General features: G+C 39.4%; 1 protein-coding gene across 1 annotated transcript; it reads left to right on the plus strand.

Moving 5' to 3' along the window:
- The first annotated feature begins 294 nt into the window (after window positions 1-294).
- On the plus strand, window positions 295-13,909 carry LOC107085287 (E3 ubiquitin-protein ligase KCMF1-like). The gene is made up of 7 exons (XM_015375537.1): window positions 295-325; window positions 3,359-3,526; window positions 4,734-4,873; window positions 8,660-8,761; window positions 9,713-9,893; window positions 11,835-12,153; window positions 12,271-13,909. Exons 1-7 carry the CDS (start codon window positions 310-312, stop codon window positions 12,596-12,598), a joined length of 1,254 nt encoding a protein of 417 aa, XP_015231023.1. The 5' UTR covers window positions 295-309; the 3' UTR covers window positions 12,599-13,909.
- The last annotated feature ends 2,511 nt before the right edge of the window (window positions 13,910-16,420 follow it).

Raw genomic sequence — 16,420 nt, forward strand, 5'->3', positions numbered from 1 at the left:
ATTGTGTAATAAATAAAAGTTGTAACAGTTTATTAGTGCAATGAAATAAAATTAAAAAAAGTTTGACCTCAGTATGAATGCGCATCAACCGGGGCTTTAAAAGTTAGACGATGGCGCCCCCATGTGGTCAGAGCAGATAGCCAGTGACACAGCAAGAGGCGGAGGTGAGCAGTGAAGCTAAACCGGATCCTTCATGAGGGAAGAGGCCAGGGACAGGCACCCAGCCCCGGCTTCTCTTCTCTTCTCTCATATCGTTTTGTATTGCAATCCTCGGGAGCCCAACTAAGGGGCTGAGTTTGTGTTCGTAGGATGTCCCGCCATGAAGGTAAGACGCCATATCAACACAGACCGAAGGACGGGTCAAAAATCTCTTAAGAAACCGTTGACACAGTTCAACGCCGGCTAACTGCCATTAGCCGACGAATTCTCCATCTGCAGCTCGTCTTAGCTAGCATTGGGTAGTGTTAGCAGCATCTGCACTTTGATATTTTTGAAAAACGTCTCTTTATCTGGTCCTAAGGAATGTATTTTACATAGCTGCCTGTCCGTTTTTAGTTCCTATTTGAGCAAATATTAAAAATTCCACTTTATTGAGCGCTGTCACATAAGCGGAAGAGGCTAGTTCGCGTTAGCATGGCGCTAACTTAGCAAGGCAGCTATGTGGTAATGTAGGTGATCGTTGAGGAGCAAGGGGAGTGCCGAAAATAGGCAACATTAGAGGACAGCGGATCCCGGATGGATTTGTAAGCTTGGAAATGATTCTGGTTTGTCGCTTTAGCTTCGTTCTTGGTTCAAATCGGCCTGTAGATTTCAGCTTAGCTAGCTGACGAACTGCAAACAACAATCTCGTCCTTGTCACCAACCTTGTTTGGCTTTGAGTGGTTTGTTCGAGTAAAATGTAAACAGATGTATTAACTGTGATATTACTGTAAATGTGTGAAACATAGTGAATTGGCTTTTCGGTTTTACATGTTGGCCATCAGCAGCTGGTAAGTTGCAAAGGTTAGTTCGGCCTGGACGGCCTCAGTTTCCATGTTTGTGTTTTTGTGAACTTTGCTGTCAGTTGTCTTCAACTTACTGCCTGATTTAAGTTAGCTGTCTGTGTGAGACTGAACTCGAAATAGTCCTGAATCTTAAGTCATTCACAATAAATAAAATGTTTCCTGGATTCATATACAGTTTATTGTCGCTCATGGTTGGAGACTTTAGCAGTTGGTATGAAAAAAGGAAATAAAAGGACAGCTAAACAGCAGATATGATTCCCTGCAACTTTAAAGATAATAATCCAGATTATTAAATCACAGCCGCCTTAACGATCAGCTTTTAACATATAAAATTAAATTCATATTTAAATTTATATAGCATGAAATTTGCTTCTTATGTCTGAATACTAGCATCAACCTTCTAAGAATATGACTTCATAGTTGTAAACTGCTAATGATATTGTGCTTAAATAGCTGTTTTAAATCTTCTATTATAGTATATTCTTCAAATGTTGATCTTTATTATATTTTTAAATAGCCAAAACTTGACTGGTGTACCTGATTATTATACTTTTGTATGTTTAAAATTGTATTATTTATGTATGAAATGTCATTTGCTAACTTTATTTATATTGAAATATTTGTTTTTATCTTTATTTGCAGTGTAGAACTTAACCAGAAGTTACAATGTACAGTTAAGACAAGTCTTTATTTGTAATCAATTAAAATGTACTTTTTTTTTTTTTTTTTTTTAAGTTCTGTGCCTTTTAATTAGATAAGATTGTAACATTATTGTGACCTTATAACACCTGATGGTGTCGGTTATTATAAACATAAATAAATTGGAATTCACAGTTCAGGCTTTTTAAAGATAGGCCAGAAAACTGCTATTAAATCACCTATAAAATATGAATTATCATTGAGGTTATCCTTCTTTTGTAACTTTTTTACTGGAGATAACATTTTGAATTTCTAAATCTCAGCTACTAGGCAACCATAGATGTTTTGCACTGGTTGTGATCTATCCATCTAATCATTAAATATGTTGGGTAAATAAATAAATAAAAAAAAAACATTGAGTGTAAAACCTTTCAAATAATATCAAGATCAAGTGAGTAGGATAAATTAGGACAGCTGGAGTATTTATTGTTCCTCAGCGTATGTGATACATTTATTGGTATAAAAACCCCAAAATCCAAAGTTGCTTATTGGCTTAAATTAAAAACATTTTGAAGATGTTACCATAAAATACCTATCTTTGAATGTTTCGTGTTTTTAGGGTTTATGGTAAACATAGTCCTTGGATGTATCCAAATGAACGCATTCTTACTGCAACAAAAACATTTTCTGGCTCAACAAAATGCATTGCTATTATACCTATTTCCTACCTAGAAATTGTAGCTAGTTTAGTAAAGATTTGAATGCTTTTTTTTAACTGGTGATTTTGCGCTTGTGCTTCAAAAATCTAATTGGTTTGGTTTACAGATACTTACAAGTATGATAACAGACTATTTGGGTAATTAAAGACCCAGCATAAAAGGAGTTTTCTTGTCTGTAAGGTGAAATGCAGCCATCCACATTTTCCTGTCAGTAAATGTTTTGTTGCACATAAGGAAAAATACCAAGAAACTTTGCAATATTTAGGTCTGGAAAGGTCGTTACTATTTATAAAGATACATTGGATAAAATGTCATTATGAGCATAGAATTCAAGTTCAACCCTGAAGCATTGTGAATTGTTTCAAAAAAAAAAAAAATAAATAAATAAATAAAATAAATGACTGTTGTCAACAATGGCTTTCAAAAAGTTATAGTAAAGACAAAACAGTTCCTGAAAGAGTTAGACGGGGTTAAAGGTATGAATCAGGCAAGACATTTTTAATTTTTGCTTATTCTGAACTAAATCACTGGGATAATGTTTGGTTAAACCTTGTCCATTCAAATAGTCTATATTAATGCAGCTTTTAAGGTTGAAGAAATAAAAATTTGTATTCTCTATGCTCCGTGAACACTCTCTTGAGGATTATTATAAAATCTTTTGTCAAATTCCCTCATTTATTTATCTAAAATGCTCAATGAAGCTAGGAAAAGTAAAAAAACAAAAAACATTTGTACGCTTTAGCAAGTTATCCAGACATCTAGTTAGTTTCTTTTAGACGTCTAATTCGTATTACCTTTGCATTTGCGAACAAGTACTTAGCTATTGGTTAAGGTGTCCCTGATCACACATGATGCCCAATCTTGCTTTTCCTAATTTTTATTTTTCTTCATTTTATTTATATATATATATATATATATATATATATATATATATACACACAATAGGCTTTCATTCAGATTTTCTAACGCTGGTTGTGCTGTGTGTTCTCCTTTTAGGTGTGAGCTGCGATGCGTGTTTAAAGGGCAACTTCAGAGGTCGGCGGTACAAGTGTTTAATTTGCTACGACTATGATCTGTGCGCCTCATGCTACGAAAGCGGAGCGACCACGACCAGACACACCACAGAGCATCCCATGCAGTGTATATTAACTAGAGTTGACTTTGGTAAGCAAACTTAATGGCACATTTGGAAAAAGTCTATAAAAGGTCCAAATTGTCTGTTTGAAGGTAGCAGTTATTTGCAAATGGTGACTCTAAGGAATAGTCATTCAAATTTATTCATATTTGTCTTTCGCTAGCCTGGTCGGCCAGGCTGACTTACACCATTTGTAGGTAGTAAGGCTTAATACTCTCCTTTTGTAACCCTAACAGTCAGCATTTGAGCTGCAACAGTGTGATGTTTTAATTATGTCCTGAAAGAGCTGTTTATATTGTTAAAATGTCCAAAACTGGCTGCTCTAAGAGCTTTTTGGGTCACAGCAGTAGTTTTTTTTTTTTTTTTTGGATCGGCTCTACCAGCTTATATCCAGACTAATATACCACATGAATTAGTCTGGCTGACCAAGCAAACCTTTCCCCACTCCTGAGCAGTGATTCAGTTGTTTAATGCTATGCTAACCATTTTGTCCGTTGTTTGTCTACTGTATGAACTGGTGGGTTCCACATTTCAGACATAGCTATCTTAGAAACCATACATACATTTATAGATGTTTCATGTGCAGACTTGCAGTACCTTTATAGAGGGTCTCAAACTCTAGTCCTCTACAGACAGTGTCATTATACATTCTGATGCATTCCCAAATCAATGCATCCGAATATTACCGCTTTTCCACTGGCGACTGTCTCCCACCACTGCTTGTCTCATGATGGCATCACGCTGGGTGAGTGAGCGTTGATGAGTGCGACGGAAATCAGGGAAGTAAATAATAGCGCAACATGGACGGGAGCCAGAGCGTAGTCGGTTTTCTTTATTGTTTCGCTCTTTTGTCTGTCCGAATCTCTCTTACCAGCGCTGCGCCATGTTTAACGAATGTAATCAGAGTTTTTTCAGCTTGTTAGATCAGAAGCGACTGGCGCGGTGTGTTATAAAAGAGTTGAATTTTATCCTCTGCATGTATACATCTCCAGCTAATAACCTAATTTTTAGATTGTAGCTTATTGGAACTAAAACACACCAGATAGATGCTGGGCACCAGTTGTTTAAAAGCTGGAGTTTTAGATCCCTGTCTGTGTAAGAACAATGTAAATATATTATTTGTTAGATTCTCCATTCTTAGATGGTTTTATGTGACATGCTGTGCATGAAAGGCACTTTGAAATGCTTGTGTGCATACACCAGTGCTGAATGTAGTATCTCTTTCTCCCTCCTCAGACCTGTACTATGGTGGAGAAGCCTTCTCTGTGGAGCAGCCCCAGGCCTTCACCTGTCCTTACTGTGGCAGGATGGGCTACACAGAGATCTCTCTGCAGGAACACGTGGCTGCAGAGCATACAGAGACCTCCACAGAAGTGGTGAGTGGGCGCTTAAAGATTACAGCCGTCGATGTGTAACCCTGATTAGATGTCTGGGCTGGGAGCATTTTGTTTTGAGTGGTAGTCTGAGTCAAACGTCAGTTGCAAATAAATCAAGATGATTGAATGTTATTATGGAAGCTAGTGTTCATGGGAAGGTTAATTGCTTGTGAAAAGTTAATATTTTGAAGTATTTCACGTAGGTCTCTGTGGGCTAATATTTTCACTTGCTTATTTCACTGCTGTATGATCATATGCATGCAAAACACAGGCTTTTTGTTAGGCCAATATGGAGAAAGGCCTGATGAGTTTGTGCTGGGAAATAGCTGTAGGTTCACATTGGGAGAAAAAAAGGGGTGGGTAATGTTTAATCACTGTATAAAACATTCCTTTATGTCATTACTTCTGACCTTCCTTTTCCTGGAAAGCACCGAAACCCTTCATTTTCAGCCTGTCTCCTTCTGCTGTAAATAGTTGTTAGATATCTTTTTGCTTAACATGTGCTCAGAGGAACTTATTGCCATGCATGTTGTTAAAGATAGAGATGGCAGACAAAGAGGATGTGAAAACAGTCATCTGGGGTGGATCAGTTTAGAAAAACTACACCGCTGCTGAGAATCTGCAGCAGTTTCTTGTGGGCTATACAAGCACTGGACGAGATCTACCAGTTGATATAGTTTCATATAGATGTGGGGCAGCATGCCTCTACACTGGTACACAGATTTAAGAGATGCTGTTAAAAGGTTTGTTCTTAAAATTCTGTTGGAAACTGTCCAGATCTCGAAGAAGTATTGGAATCCCCTGCTCTTTTGCAAGTTCTCCCACCTAAAAATCATGGAGGGATCTGAAATTGCCATTGTAGGTGCTTGTCCACTGTGAGAAACACATTCTAAAAAAAAATAATTTAGAAATCACAATACAGGATTTAACTATTTATTTGTATGATACAGCTGCAAAAAAATATTTGAACAAGCCAAAACCTTGACATGCATCCTACACATGGCCCCGGGGGTCATCCTCTCCTTCATACAGTGCGGTCAGCCTGTCCAATGTTCAGAAAAACAACCCCAAAGCATGATGCTACCACCCCCATGCTTCACAGTAGGGATGGTGTTCTTAGGGTGGTACTCATCATTCTTTGTGCTCCAAACACAGTTAGTTTATGACCAAAAAATTATATTTTGGTCTCATCTGACCACATGATTTTCTCCCATGATTCCTCTGGATCATCCAAATGCTCATTGGTTAATTTAAGACGGGTCTTGACATGTGCTGCTTTAAGTAGGAGAACCTTCCGTTCCATGAATAAGTTCAAACAATGATGTCTTAGTGTATTACCAACCAGTAACCTTGGAAACGGTGGTCCCAGCTCTTTTCAGGTCATTGACCAGGTCCTCCCATGTAGTTCTGGGCTGATTTCTCACCTTTCTTAGGATCATTGAGGCCCCACGAGGGGAGATCTTGAATGGAGCCCCAGTTTGAGGGAGATTGACTGTCATGTTTAGCTTCTTCCATTCTCTACTGATTGCTCCAACAGTGGATCTTTCATCACCAAGCTGCTTGGCATTTTCCCCGAAGCCCTTTCCAGCCTTGTAGAGGTGTACAATTTTGTCTCTAGTGTCTTTGGACAGCTCTTTGGTCTTGTCCATGTTAAAAGTTGGATTCTTTCTGATTGTATGGGGTGAACAGGTGTCCTTATGCAGCTAACGACCTCAAACAGGTGCATCTAATTTAGGATAATAAATGGACTGGAGTTGGACATTTTGAAGGCAGACTAACTTTAAGGGTCAGACTTCTAGCTCATAGACAGGTGTTCAAATATTTATTTGCAGCTGTATCTTACTAATAGTAAAAAAAAAAAATCATACCTTGTAATTTCTGGATTTTTTTCTTTATTTATTTCTTTGCATCCCTCTCAGTGGACACGCACCTACAGTGACAATTTCAGACCCCTCCATGATTTCTAATTGGGAGAACTTGCAAAATAGCAGGGTGTTCAAAGACTTATTTTTCTCATTGTAAGTTTCAGGGAGACCGTTAACCAGAATAACTCAATTGTAAGTTTCAGGGAGACAGTTAACCAGAATAACTCAATTGTATAACTGTGTTTCCCTTTAAACATCTGTTCCTACATTTAAAGCTCTTTTGGTTTATCTGTAACAGAAATAGAAATAAGTTATAAGGTATTGAAATGAAAGAAAGTGAGCCTTTGGAAAAAAATGTTATTGTGGGTTAGATGCTTTCTTTTTTTCCTCACTGCTCCTGATGTGACTTTTGTCCACTCCTAAAATATCCCCCTCTATCATCTCAGCTTTTTGTATAAATGCTGTTGCCAGAAGAAAAGCTGAATGGACCTGGTAATGCATTAAAAGGACTTCCATACAATGCCTTGGTTAAAGAAGCGTAGATGTGATTTTATTTCCTGGTTTTTTAAAGAAGCAGAGTGACGTTGCCGTATAGCCATAAATAAGATCACACTAAGCCACCAATCAAAAAAAGGACTGACTGTTGTTCTCTAAAGGCGATTCAGGACCCGTTAGAGATGATCATGGAAGTTATTTACCTTTATTTTGTTTTACAAATGTAAGAAAGCCTCCTGCCATTCACAATGTGAAAAAAACTGTCTCAAAAGTGCAAACTTGTTTGTGAAAAGGGAAAAAGTGAAAAAGCCTCACTCGAGCAAGCAGACGTGACACAGCGGGGACGCAGCAGACATGCATGAGCTGTATTATCATCACTGTACAAACCATATTTGCAGGGTTATCTGTAACAACTACAGGGTGTTTTCTGGTCAGCCCCCATTAGTAATGTCTTCAGTCAATCTATTGGCTATATTTGCAGCTGTCTGGCTTGAAGTAATCTTGAGTGCATCTTTCCTGCTTATTTGAATGTGAACGTCACGCGGTTCACTATAAAACTAATCGATCTCATTCCCTACACATCGATTTGGCAAAAATGTAAAGGAATCGATTCAAAATCAATTAAATCGATTTTTTTTTTTTTTTTACCCAGCCCTAGTGGTTTGTGAATATAGAAAATGATACTATATGTGACTTAAAAAAAAAAGAAAAATCTAAAATCAGCTTTATTTGCACCAAATGCTGTTTTTCTAAATGGAGTTTAGTACATGGGAAAATTTTTGGACATGGTATTTCATTAAACGGCTTTGCTGGCAGACGTTCTTTGTAGGGGAGCACTGACTGCAGGTTTCTGGCCGAACACCGAACCACAATCTTCAAAAAATATTTTGACCAATACAGATTATTATTTTTTTTGTTTTGTTTTGTTTTTATAACTGACACTGTGAGATGATATATGATCACAAGACACCTTTAATATTTCATTCTCATCTTAGTCAAATAAATTAATCGGTCCCCTTGAAACAATAAACACTTAAATAGAAACATATAAATAGAAATCAAGAGCATTGTCAGTGGATGATTTTCAGGCTTTTGAAGAGGTAGCTACAATTGATGGAGAGATTGATTTAACATCCAAGTATCGTTTGATCCCCAATCTCCCAACATTAAGAAAATCGAGGCCAGTCGATCGGTGCACCTGTAGTTCTCCGTTTTTTACATCAGACATTACAGAGTTGCTTTTCCAGGGGAAATGTATTCATTTTTTTCTATCAGTCCAACATTCTGCCTTTATGCAAAGTTTTGCACTAAGAAGATACTCTAACTGAAAACTTTTTCCCTGTAGGATGATGTCAGAAAACAGTTTGATTGCCAACCTTTATCAGATATGTCAAGGCTGAATTTTTTTCCCCCTCTTTTCTTTCAGATATGTCCCATATGTGCAGCACTGCCAGGTGGCGATCCAAATCACGTGACCGATGACTTTGCTGCTCATCTCACACTTGAACACAGAGCCACAAGAGACTTGATATCCTTTTTCCACCCTGATGGACATGTGTATAACCAGAGAAGCAAATGTATACCCTTTTTTTTAATGTTTTATTATATCTAACCTTGAGATTGCCGTTACACAGATGTCTAAAATAGCTGCCTGTAGTATCAGACCCAATCAATGCTCCTAATTATTATTATTTGGACTATTAGGTCTGTACATGCCATAAATGCAGTAGCAAAAAAGAAAAACTACTCAGTTTCACTTGTTTTTTTGCACTATTGATTTCTTCAGTTGAAGCACAGGTGGGTTTTAGATAAAAAAAATTGAATTAGAGCACATTTGCTTCGTTTAACTACCCATGTACATTTTTGACCCATTCAGGCCAGAAAATAGGATTTGTGAAAGAAAGACAATTGACTTGCATTGCTGTAAAAACCCTGCACCATGTTTTTAAGGTGATGATTAAATGTAAGCATGATGTTGTTGAGCAGCTTGTAATGAAATCAGTTGGTTTGCTTGTCAGGAAAGAGCTGAAATACTTTCTATCTAGAATAGCCTCAGGTCTGACGACATCAGCCTGCTGGTCTATTTATAGGATACTTTGAACAAGTGCTTCAGAGAAAACAAAAGAGGCAGAAATGCAATGAAAATGAAACTCGGAGCAAATGCATCAGAAAGCTTTACAGACAGGCTCTTGGATTGGTTGTGTAGCCAGTGTTCTTTGTTTTTCAGTGGTAAGATTATAAAAACATGCAAATGTATATATTTTTAAAATAACAGACAACCTGACTAGGAAATGTTTTCAGTTTTCGAAGCGTTGCCTTTGATGCTGCAGGATGCAGAAGTAGTTTCTTTAAAGTCAGTCTTATTGTGTTGGTAAAACAAGAGGGTCTGTTGAATATGTGAACATTTATGGCAAAATAAGACGCCTAATAATGGTAGAATATTGTTGCTTTCAATGTTTTCCTTAATGGGGAGTCTCACGACGAGTCCAGTGGGGTACGGCACGTAAGGAGGATGTTTCACCCTGGCCGCGGGTTAGGGGGGCCGCGGGCCCGCAGGTCTAACATGCATTTCACCAGCAGCACCACAGGGGGGCTCTCCACCAGTCAGAGTTCCTCACAGAGCGCCAACTACAGCAGAGAGGCCATGGATCCCATAGCAGGTGAGGAGATGCTTCACAGAATCTGCTCTAAATAAATACATTTCTAATTGTAGACAGAAGCTCATTATAATGTTTGAAATGGAAGTTATTTAGTATAAATATCTGACATGTGAAGAGCGTAAAGGTGCCTGCAACATGTTTTTCAATCATTTTACAAGAAGGTTTGGTTGCATGTTCGTCTAATTTTCTGCATTTTTGTGTTTTGAGAACATTATGTTTAATTAAATGTGACAAACAACATGTGCAAAGGTTCACTGAAAAATAAGGCTGCTTACTTTGATCACAAATCACTTGGGTGTGAAGTTTTTATCTGTTGCCTCCTTTAAAAAAGGCTACCTGATGTTTTTTTATTTTCCTGTAAATGGAGTCCTGCGGTTGTTCTATTTGGCAAATAAATGTTTCAGATAAACATTAACTTTCCAGAAAACCTCCCTTCATAGAAAATAGCAGGTTTTCATGGATGATTTAATGTAATTGGGAATGGAAACAATGTCTGAACCAACCTAGTCTTTGTCTGACCTGCAGGACTGGAAATCACTGAAATTCATCTAGTCTGAAAACACGAAGTTGGCTATAATATATCATAGAACAACGCTGTGTAGCTCGATCCCACACCGCCCCCTGAGCGCTAACCCTCTGTCTGTGGAGGGTCCACCACATAAAAGAGCGTCCCAAGGCACATAGTGGATACGGCGAGTAGACCGTTCAGCTCTTAAATAATGAGACTCTAAATTTGGCAGCGGGTGTAACAGCGAACTAAGCGCGGCGGAAACAAATGCATTCAAATGTTAGTTCCACTGATATGCTGCATTTTTCTCATACTGACAGAAAATCACAAGTTATGAAAATTACTAAATGGAATGTCCTCTTTGAAATAATTTTTTTTGACTCTATAAATTAATTATTAAGAAATAATCAAATGTTTGGTGTCATGTTAACCTACAGCCATGCATATGGGGTGGCAGTGTGTTACCATAGCAATGCCTGCTTTTCTTTTCTGTTGGAGGGAAGAGGCCATCTCATTCTCATTTATACCCCTCCCCCTTAAATCAAGATGCCCTCTACAACTGAGTCCGACCTCATTGGGAGTGACACTACATAGCAAAGGGTAGTGCTTAGGGGAGGTTTGGGATTGGGTCAATGCCCTGACCTAAAGAAATTATAAAACAAAAAAAGAAGAAGAAATCTGTCAGTCTGAAGTTCTAAGATTGGAAGAATTCAGGCTCAAAATAATCAAAATGTTTTTGGAGTGGCTTAGTCAAAGTCTGCTCTATAACTGATAGAGATGTTGGTGAACAAACACTTTTCACTGTGGCAGAACTAAAACAGTTCTGCTCTGTTAGTTGATGGCAGCAGCTGTAAAGAACAGACAGTTAGCACACCTTAATGATCAATGATTTGTTGTCAGTGATTCAAAATGCTCAGCTGAACCTGATTTTTAAAAGGCTGCTATCTAAAACATGTATCAGTGGGCTTTAAAAAGTTTGTTCAGAGAGGTCAGTCATGTGTGGGAGGCATTGTTGCTGTAGCGATTCCTCATTTATCCTGTTCCCAATTTTTTATTTGCTTCAGCGCTTGGCATTCGCTCCGTCATCCCCAGCTGTGTCATAATGAGCGGCAGTGTTCGGGTCCAAACAGAGCACCAGTGTCCTTTCTAATGACTCGCTGTACCTGCTGGGCTTTGAACCCACGGCTCCGGTTTAAAAGAACTCACTAGATTTATCTGTAAATGTAGCTTTACGGCAAAAACAAAGAGAAGAGATGGCTGATTTCATTTTGGCGCTGTTCCTTCCTTTCTCTATTTTTTGCTCAAGGGTTTTTAGTCAGAGCTGGCAGTCTGGTAATGATTTGGCATGTGGCCTTTCTGGTCCCCTGTAGATCTGCCCTTCACATGCCCTTCACATGTTCTAACTCCAAACTTTGTGTCTTTGGTCCATGTAGAGCTCCTATCTCAGTTGTCAGGGGTGCGGCGTTCAGCAGGAGGCCAGCTAAGCTCCGGACCTTCCGCCTCACAGCTCCAGCAGCTTCAGATGCAACTCCAGTTGGAGCGCCAGCAGGCCCAGGTGGCGCGGCAGCAGCTGGAGACGGCCCGAAACGCTAGCCGAGGCGGCGGCAGAGCAAACGCAATCCTAAACACAAATTCAACGGCTACAAACCCCAATCCCACCGCCAACCACACCAACAACCCCAGCCCCCACCCGGGGCCAACTGAGCCCACCACACAGCACACTGCACACAGCTCCCAGTTTCTACTCAGCAGGTAGGACCCTCTGCATCGTCCTCTGTTTGTTTGTAATGTGCTGATGACACTCTGCAGTCCAAGGTGTCGGGATTAGGTGAATGAAAAGACCCTAAAGCCTTGTGTTGATCCCCTTAGGCTGAGCGAACCCCGGCTGTCTGAGGTGGAGCGGCAGGCTTGCGAGGCCCAGTGGGCCGACAGGAGCCTGTTTGTCACAGAGCTGCTGCTGTCCACGCTGCTTCCAGATGAGGACGCCTCGGCCTCCTCCTCTGAAGACGAGGATGATTGTCACAGCTCGTTGCGGAACTTCGCCGACTTCGAGGCCATGGGTTGCGTCGAGGTCATGACGTTGGATGTGGCGTTGGAGAACCTAAACCTCAAGGAGACGAGCCCCGCCCCAAAGAAGATGAAACCCACGACTAAAGCGGCGTCAGCGAAGAAAGAGCCCCCTGCCCCGCCCCTTTGATGACATGGCCACTCCTACCCTACCCTTCAATCACCATTGTGACTAGCTGACTGCTCAGTCAGTCCAACTGCCAATGGATGACAAAAACTGCAGATCTTCTTGGCTTTTTTTTTGTTTTGTTTTTGTTTTCTCAGTGATTGTCATTTCAGCTCTGTCGCTCCCCGGCTCCACACCATGTTTTACGTTGTGTACATTGAATAAAAGTAGTGAGACGAGAGAATGTGGAAGCAAGCAAGCGTGTTGGGTGTGTGAGACAAAAGAGAACTATATAAATATATTATTAAAAAACAAAAAAACTCTATATGAAAGTTGATAATCAGTCCCACAAAACCCGTGTTTCCTCTAGCAGAGAGCATAGTTCCGCTGTTTTTAAGCGAAAACTCGTCATACACTCACAGAGGGAGAGGAGGCCGACTGGAATCCCTCCGCTTAATAAAAAAGGAAAAAAAAAAAAAACGCTGCTGTGTATTTATAGATGAATTAAAGTGCTTGGATGGTTTACCACAACTTAAGCATGAGCTTAAATCACCATGTGCCCATTTTAAACTGCACAGTCACCGGATGGGGAGGTCTTTCTCTTGTTTGGACACCTTAACGGCGTTAAACTGTTGGGTGCCGCTTCACAACGCACACACTCTCTCACACACAGACTGACTGTTTGGTTAACTCTTGCATCAAGTCTCAAGCCCCTCCCCTTCATGTGACGCCACCTGGCTTTATATCTACTGTGGGCACTTTGGTTTGAATTTGCATATCCAGTGTCCATTTATGTACACTACAGATGTTCTGCACAGAAGCGACAGCTCTGAGGCAAAAGAAGAAGCGATCTTTTGGTTGGGACTGTTTTTCTAAGAAGGAACATGAGCCCTGGTCTCTCTTCTCTCAGTCTTTTACAGGAGATCAGATGCTTCTTTCTCCAGCTTCCTTGTGTTCTTCAAATTAATCTCATGGATTCAAAGATTTACTCATGTGACTTGAAGGAGAGGATCCTGTATTGCTCTTTCCATCAATCTCGAGTCCAAAAACGGTCTTTGTATGCCTCCACTGCTAAACTGAAGAAATGCAATGTATGTTTTTTGGCTTACAAGAAGAAGCCAAACGACAGGGTAAAACTTTTCAGTTTGGGAGGGAAATAAAAATGTTTTTGGTTGAAAAGTAACTAACCCAAATCCTGCTGTCTGGTTATTTTGTTTTAGTCTTTTTTTTTTTGCTTTTTTCTCCCCCAGTTGCCTATTTTCTGGCAAGCATGTACAGAACAATGGTCTAAAAAATAAACACATACCTTCCAGGTTGAGTTGTAACTCATGCAGTCTTGTTATCCTCTGATGTACGTTGTCATTTGCTGCAGTCGCCTCATACAGTTAACCATCAATAACTCACCAGATTCTGAGTGAAAGCTTGAATCTCATCTATATTGTTGTTAAAAAGCAGGAGTAAAAGAAACTGATGGTTATTATGCCTTTAATATTTGGGTGTGCAGTTAAATCGATAGTGATAGGTTTGAGTTTAATTTTGGAAAACCTTCCTGCCTCCAGGATGGATTTCCCTAAGAAAACATCAAAATGAATATTTATTTCTAAACCATCTTTAACTAATATATTTAAAAGTAAAATTAGGTAAATGAATTATATAAGCAAAACAAAGGTGTGGAAATGTATCTTTTTTTGTGTGACACTTAAATGTTTCGGGGTGAATGGAGTCAAAGAAAATCTGTATAAATACCAGATATTAAGCAAGTACATGAAATCCAAAACACAAAGACAATCTAAAGAAAATTTGTTACTAACATTATTCTGGAGAGGGTTAAAGTCCGAGGCTTTGGGACTCTAGAGCAGTGTTTCCCAACTCCGGGGTCCGCGTGTGCATTGCAAGGAGTGCATGAAAATAGTTAATCAGGTTACATAGGGCTAGGATCTCTTTTACTTTGTTAGGACCCAATTGAAAAATAAAACAAACTTTTGTCAACCAAAATAAGTTTTGTTTGAGTTCACTTTCAGCTTTGGCACACATAAAAACCAAGCGGAGGAACAGACTGGATGTATACAGCCTGGTATCAGCTGGCTGTTTAGCTCACACATAGCTCCGGTGTCTCGATAAAAACAAAGTTAAACTAATTAAGTCAGTCTGACTATTATTTTTGTTCTGTATTATATTCCCAAGGAGCTCCAGTTTAATAGATAAATTGAACATTATTGATCTCACATTGGAGAAATTTATCTCTGCATTTCAACCCATCCCCTTGGGGAGCAGTGGGCTGCCATTGTGCGGTGCCCGGGGAGCAGTGTGGGGTTAAGGGTCTTGCTCAGGGAGCCAGAGTGGCATCAAACTCCCAATCTCAGGATTCAAAGCCCTATGCCCTAACCACTAGGCCGCCACTTCCCTCGCCATAAGGATTTATATAATTTTAATTTCTATTTATTTCTATTCCTTGCTAACTTCCCGGCAACATATTTAAGTTGTGTTTATTTTATTTTATTTTTTACATGGAAAGCATAAAATTATTTTAAAAAAAATGCTCATATTATTATACGGGTTTATAGACGTTTCAGTTTTGGACGATCAATACTTTTACTGAGAGGGGTACTGATAGTAAGACAAAATGCCCAAAGAAGGTTGGGAAACACTGCTGTAACCACAGTGAGAGCTGTTATCTATGAATGAAGAAAACATGGATCAGAGGGAAATCTTTCCAGGAATGCCCTGGTGATCCACCTGGTGGTCACCAGATATCCAAAACCCTGCAGTCATTGGGCAAAACAGAAATATCTGGCTCCGCTGCTATACTAAAGTCAACCACAAAGCATGAAAATGCTCCATATTACACCAGCAAGGCCACAAAAATAAAAAGCAAATATTCAAAAGCGTTGCTAAGACCTCAAACCCCTTAATATTTAAAAACTCTCTGATGCTCCAGAATTAAAATTTTTGCCAAAAGAGATGGGGCTAAAATTCTACCAAGGTTAAAAATCCCTTTGCCAGATATTACCAGCCCTTAAAGGCACAACCAGGGGATGTTATACTTTTCAGGTATAAGTGGTTTGCATACTATTTTATGCCTAAACATTAGAGCCATTATTCAAAAACTGCAAACTGACTCTGCTAATTTTTGTTTGTATTGTTTTTTTTTTTTCTCCAGTCATTAGTAAAGCTTGAATAAAATGTAAGATATGATGTACCTTAGTGGTTCTCCATCCTGGTCCTCAGTACCACTGCCCATCAGGATTCTGCAGCACCTAATGGCTGCCGAAGATGTCACAATATTATCAGGGGTTCTGCAGCAGGGAGACATCTAAGGCATGCAGGGCGGTGGTACTACTGGAACTACTGCTGCAGACTGAACTCCTTATTGTATCAATCACCATGTTTGAACAAGTTAATGCAAAGGGATTACACAGCGGTGTGTTTTTGAAGGGATGTTACTCCACTTTCGTTTATACATATCATATTTCAGATAAACCAAGAGGATCCAAGTTTGCTGGGTCCTCTACATGGCTTGTGGCAACTGCAAAAAAGGTGTAGTGTTATGCAATATTGTTATAAAACAAAACAAATCTTGCCGCTCGTCCACAAAGACCAGAGTTAAAGTAACAGCTGTCCTGTCAGTAAGTTCTACCTGAGTGATGGATCCATGGAGCTCCTCCAGAGTTACAGTGGACTCCTCAGATCAATAGCCTCTCAGTGCAGTGAGATCAGGTGGACGGCCATGTCCCCTTTGATTTTCAGGTTAGTTAATGAACAGAGCTCTGTGAAATGTTGACATTTAAACATTTTGTTTCATAATTTAATAAATAAGAAAAGCCAGCAACACTTTTTAGATTTTTA

The sequence above is a fragment of the Cyprinodon variegatus genome, unplaced genomic scaffold (genome assembly GCF_000732505.1).
Source record: "Cyprinodon variegatus isolate N-32 unplaced genomic scaffold, C_variegatus-1.0 Scaffold121, whole genome shotgun sequence".
NCBI lineage: Eukaryota > Metazoa > Chordata > Actinopteri > Cyprinodontiformes > Cyprinodontidae > Cyprinodon > Cyprinodon variegatus.

Coding starts and splice junctions, on each gene's coding strand:
- LOC107085287 (XM_015375537.1), top strand. Junction 4,874..8,659: donor CAGAGACCTCCACAGAAGTG/GTGAGTGGGCGC, acceptor CTTTTCTTTCAG/ATATGTCCCATATGTGCAGC. Junction 12,154..12,270: donor TCCCAGTTTCTACTCAGCAG/GTAGGACCCTCT, acceptor TGATCCCCTTAG/GCTGAGCGAACCCCGGCTGT.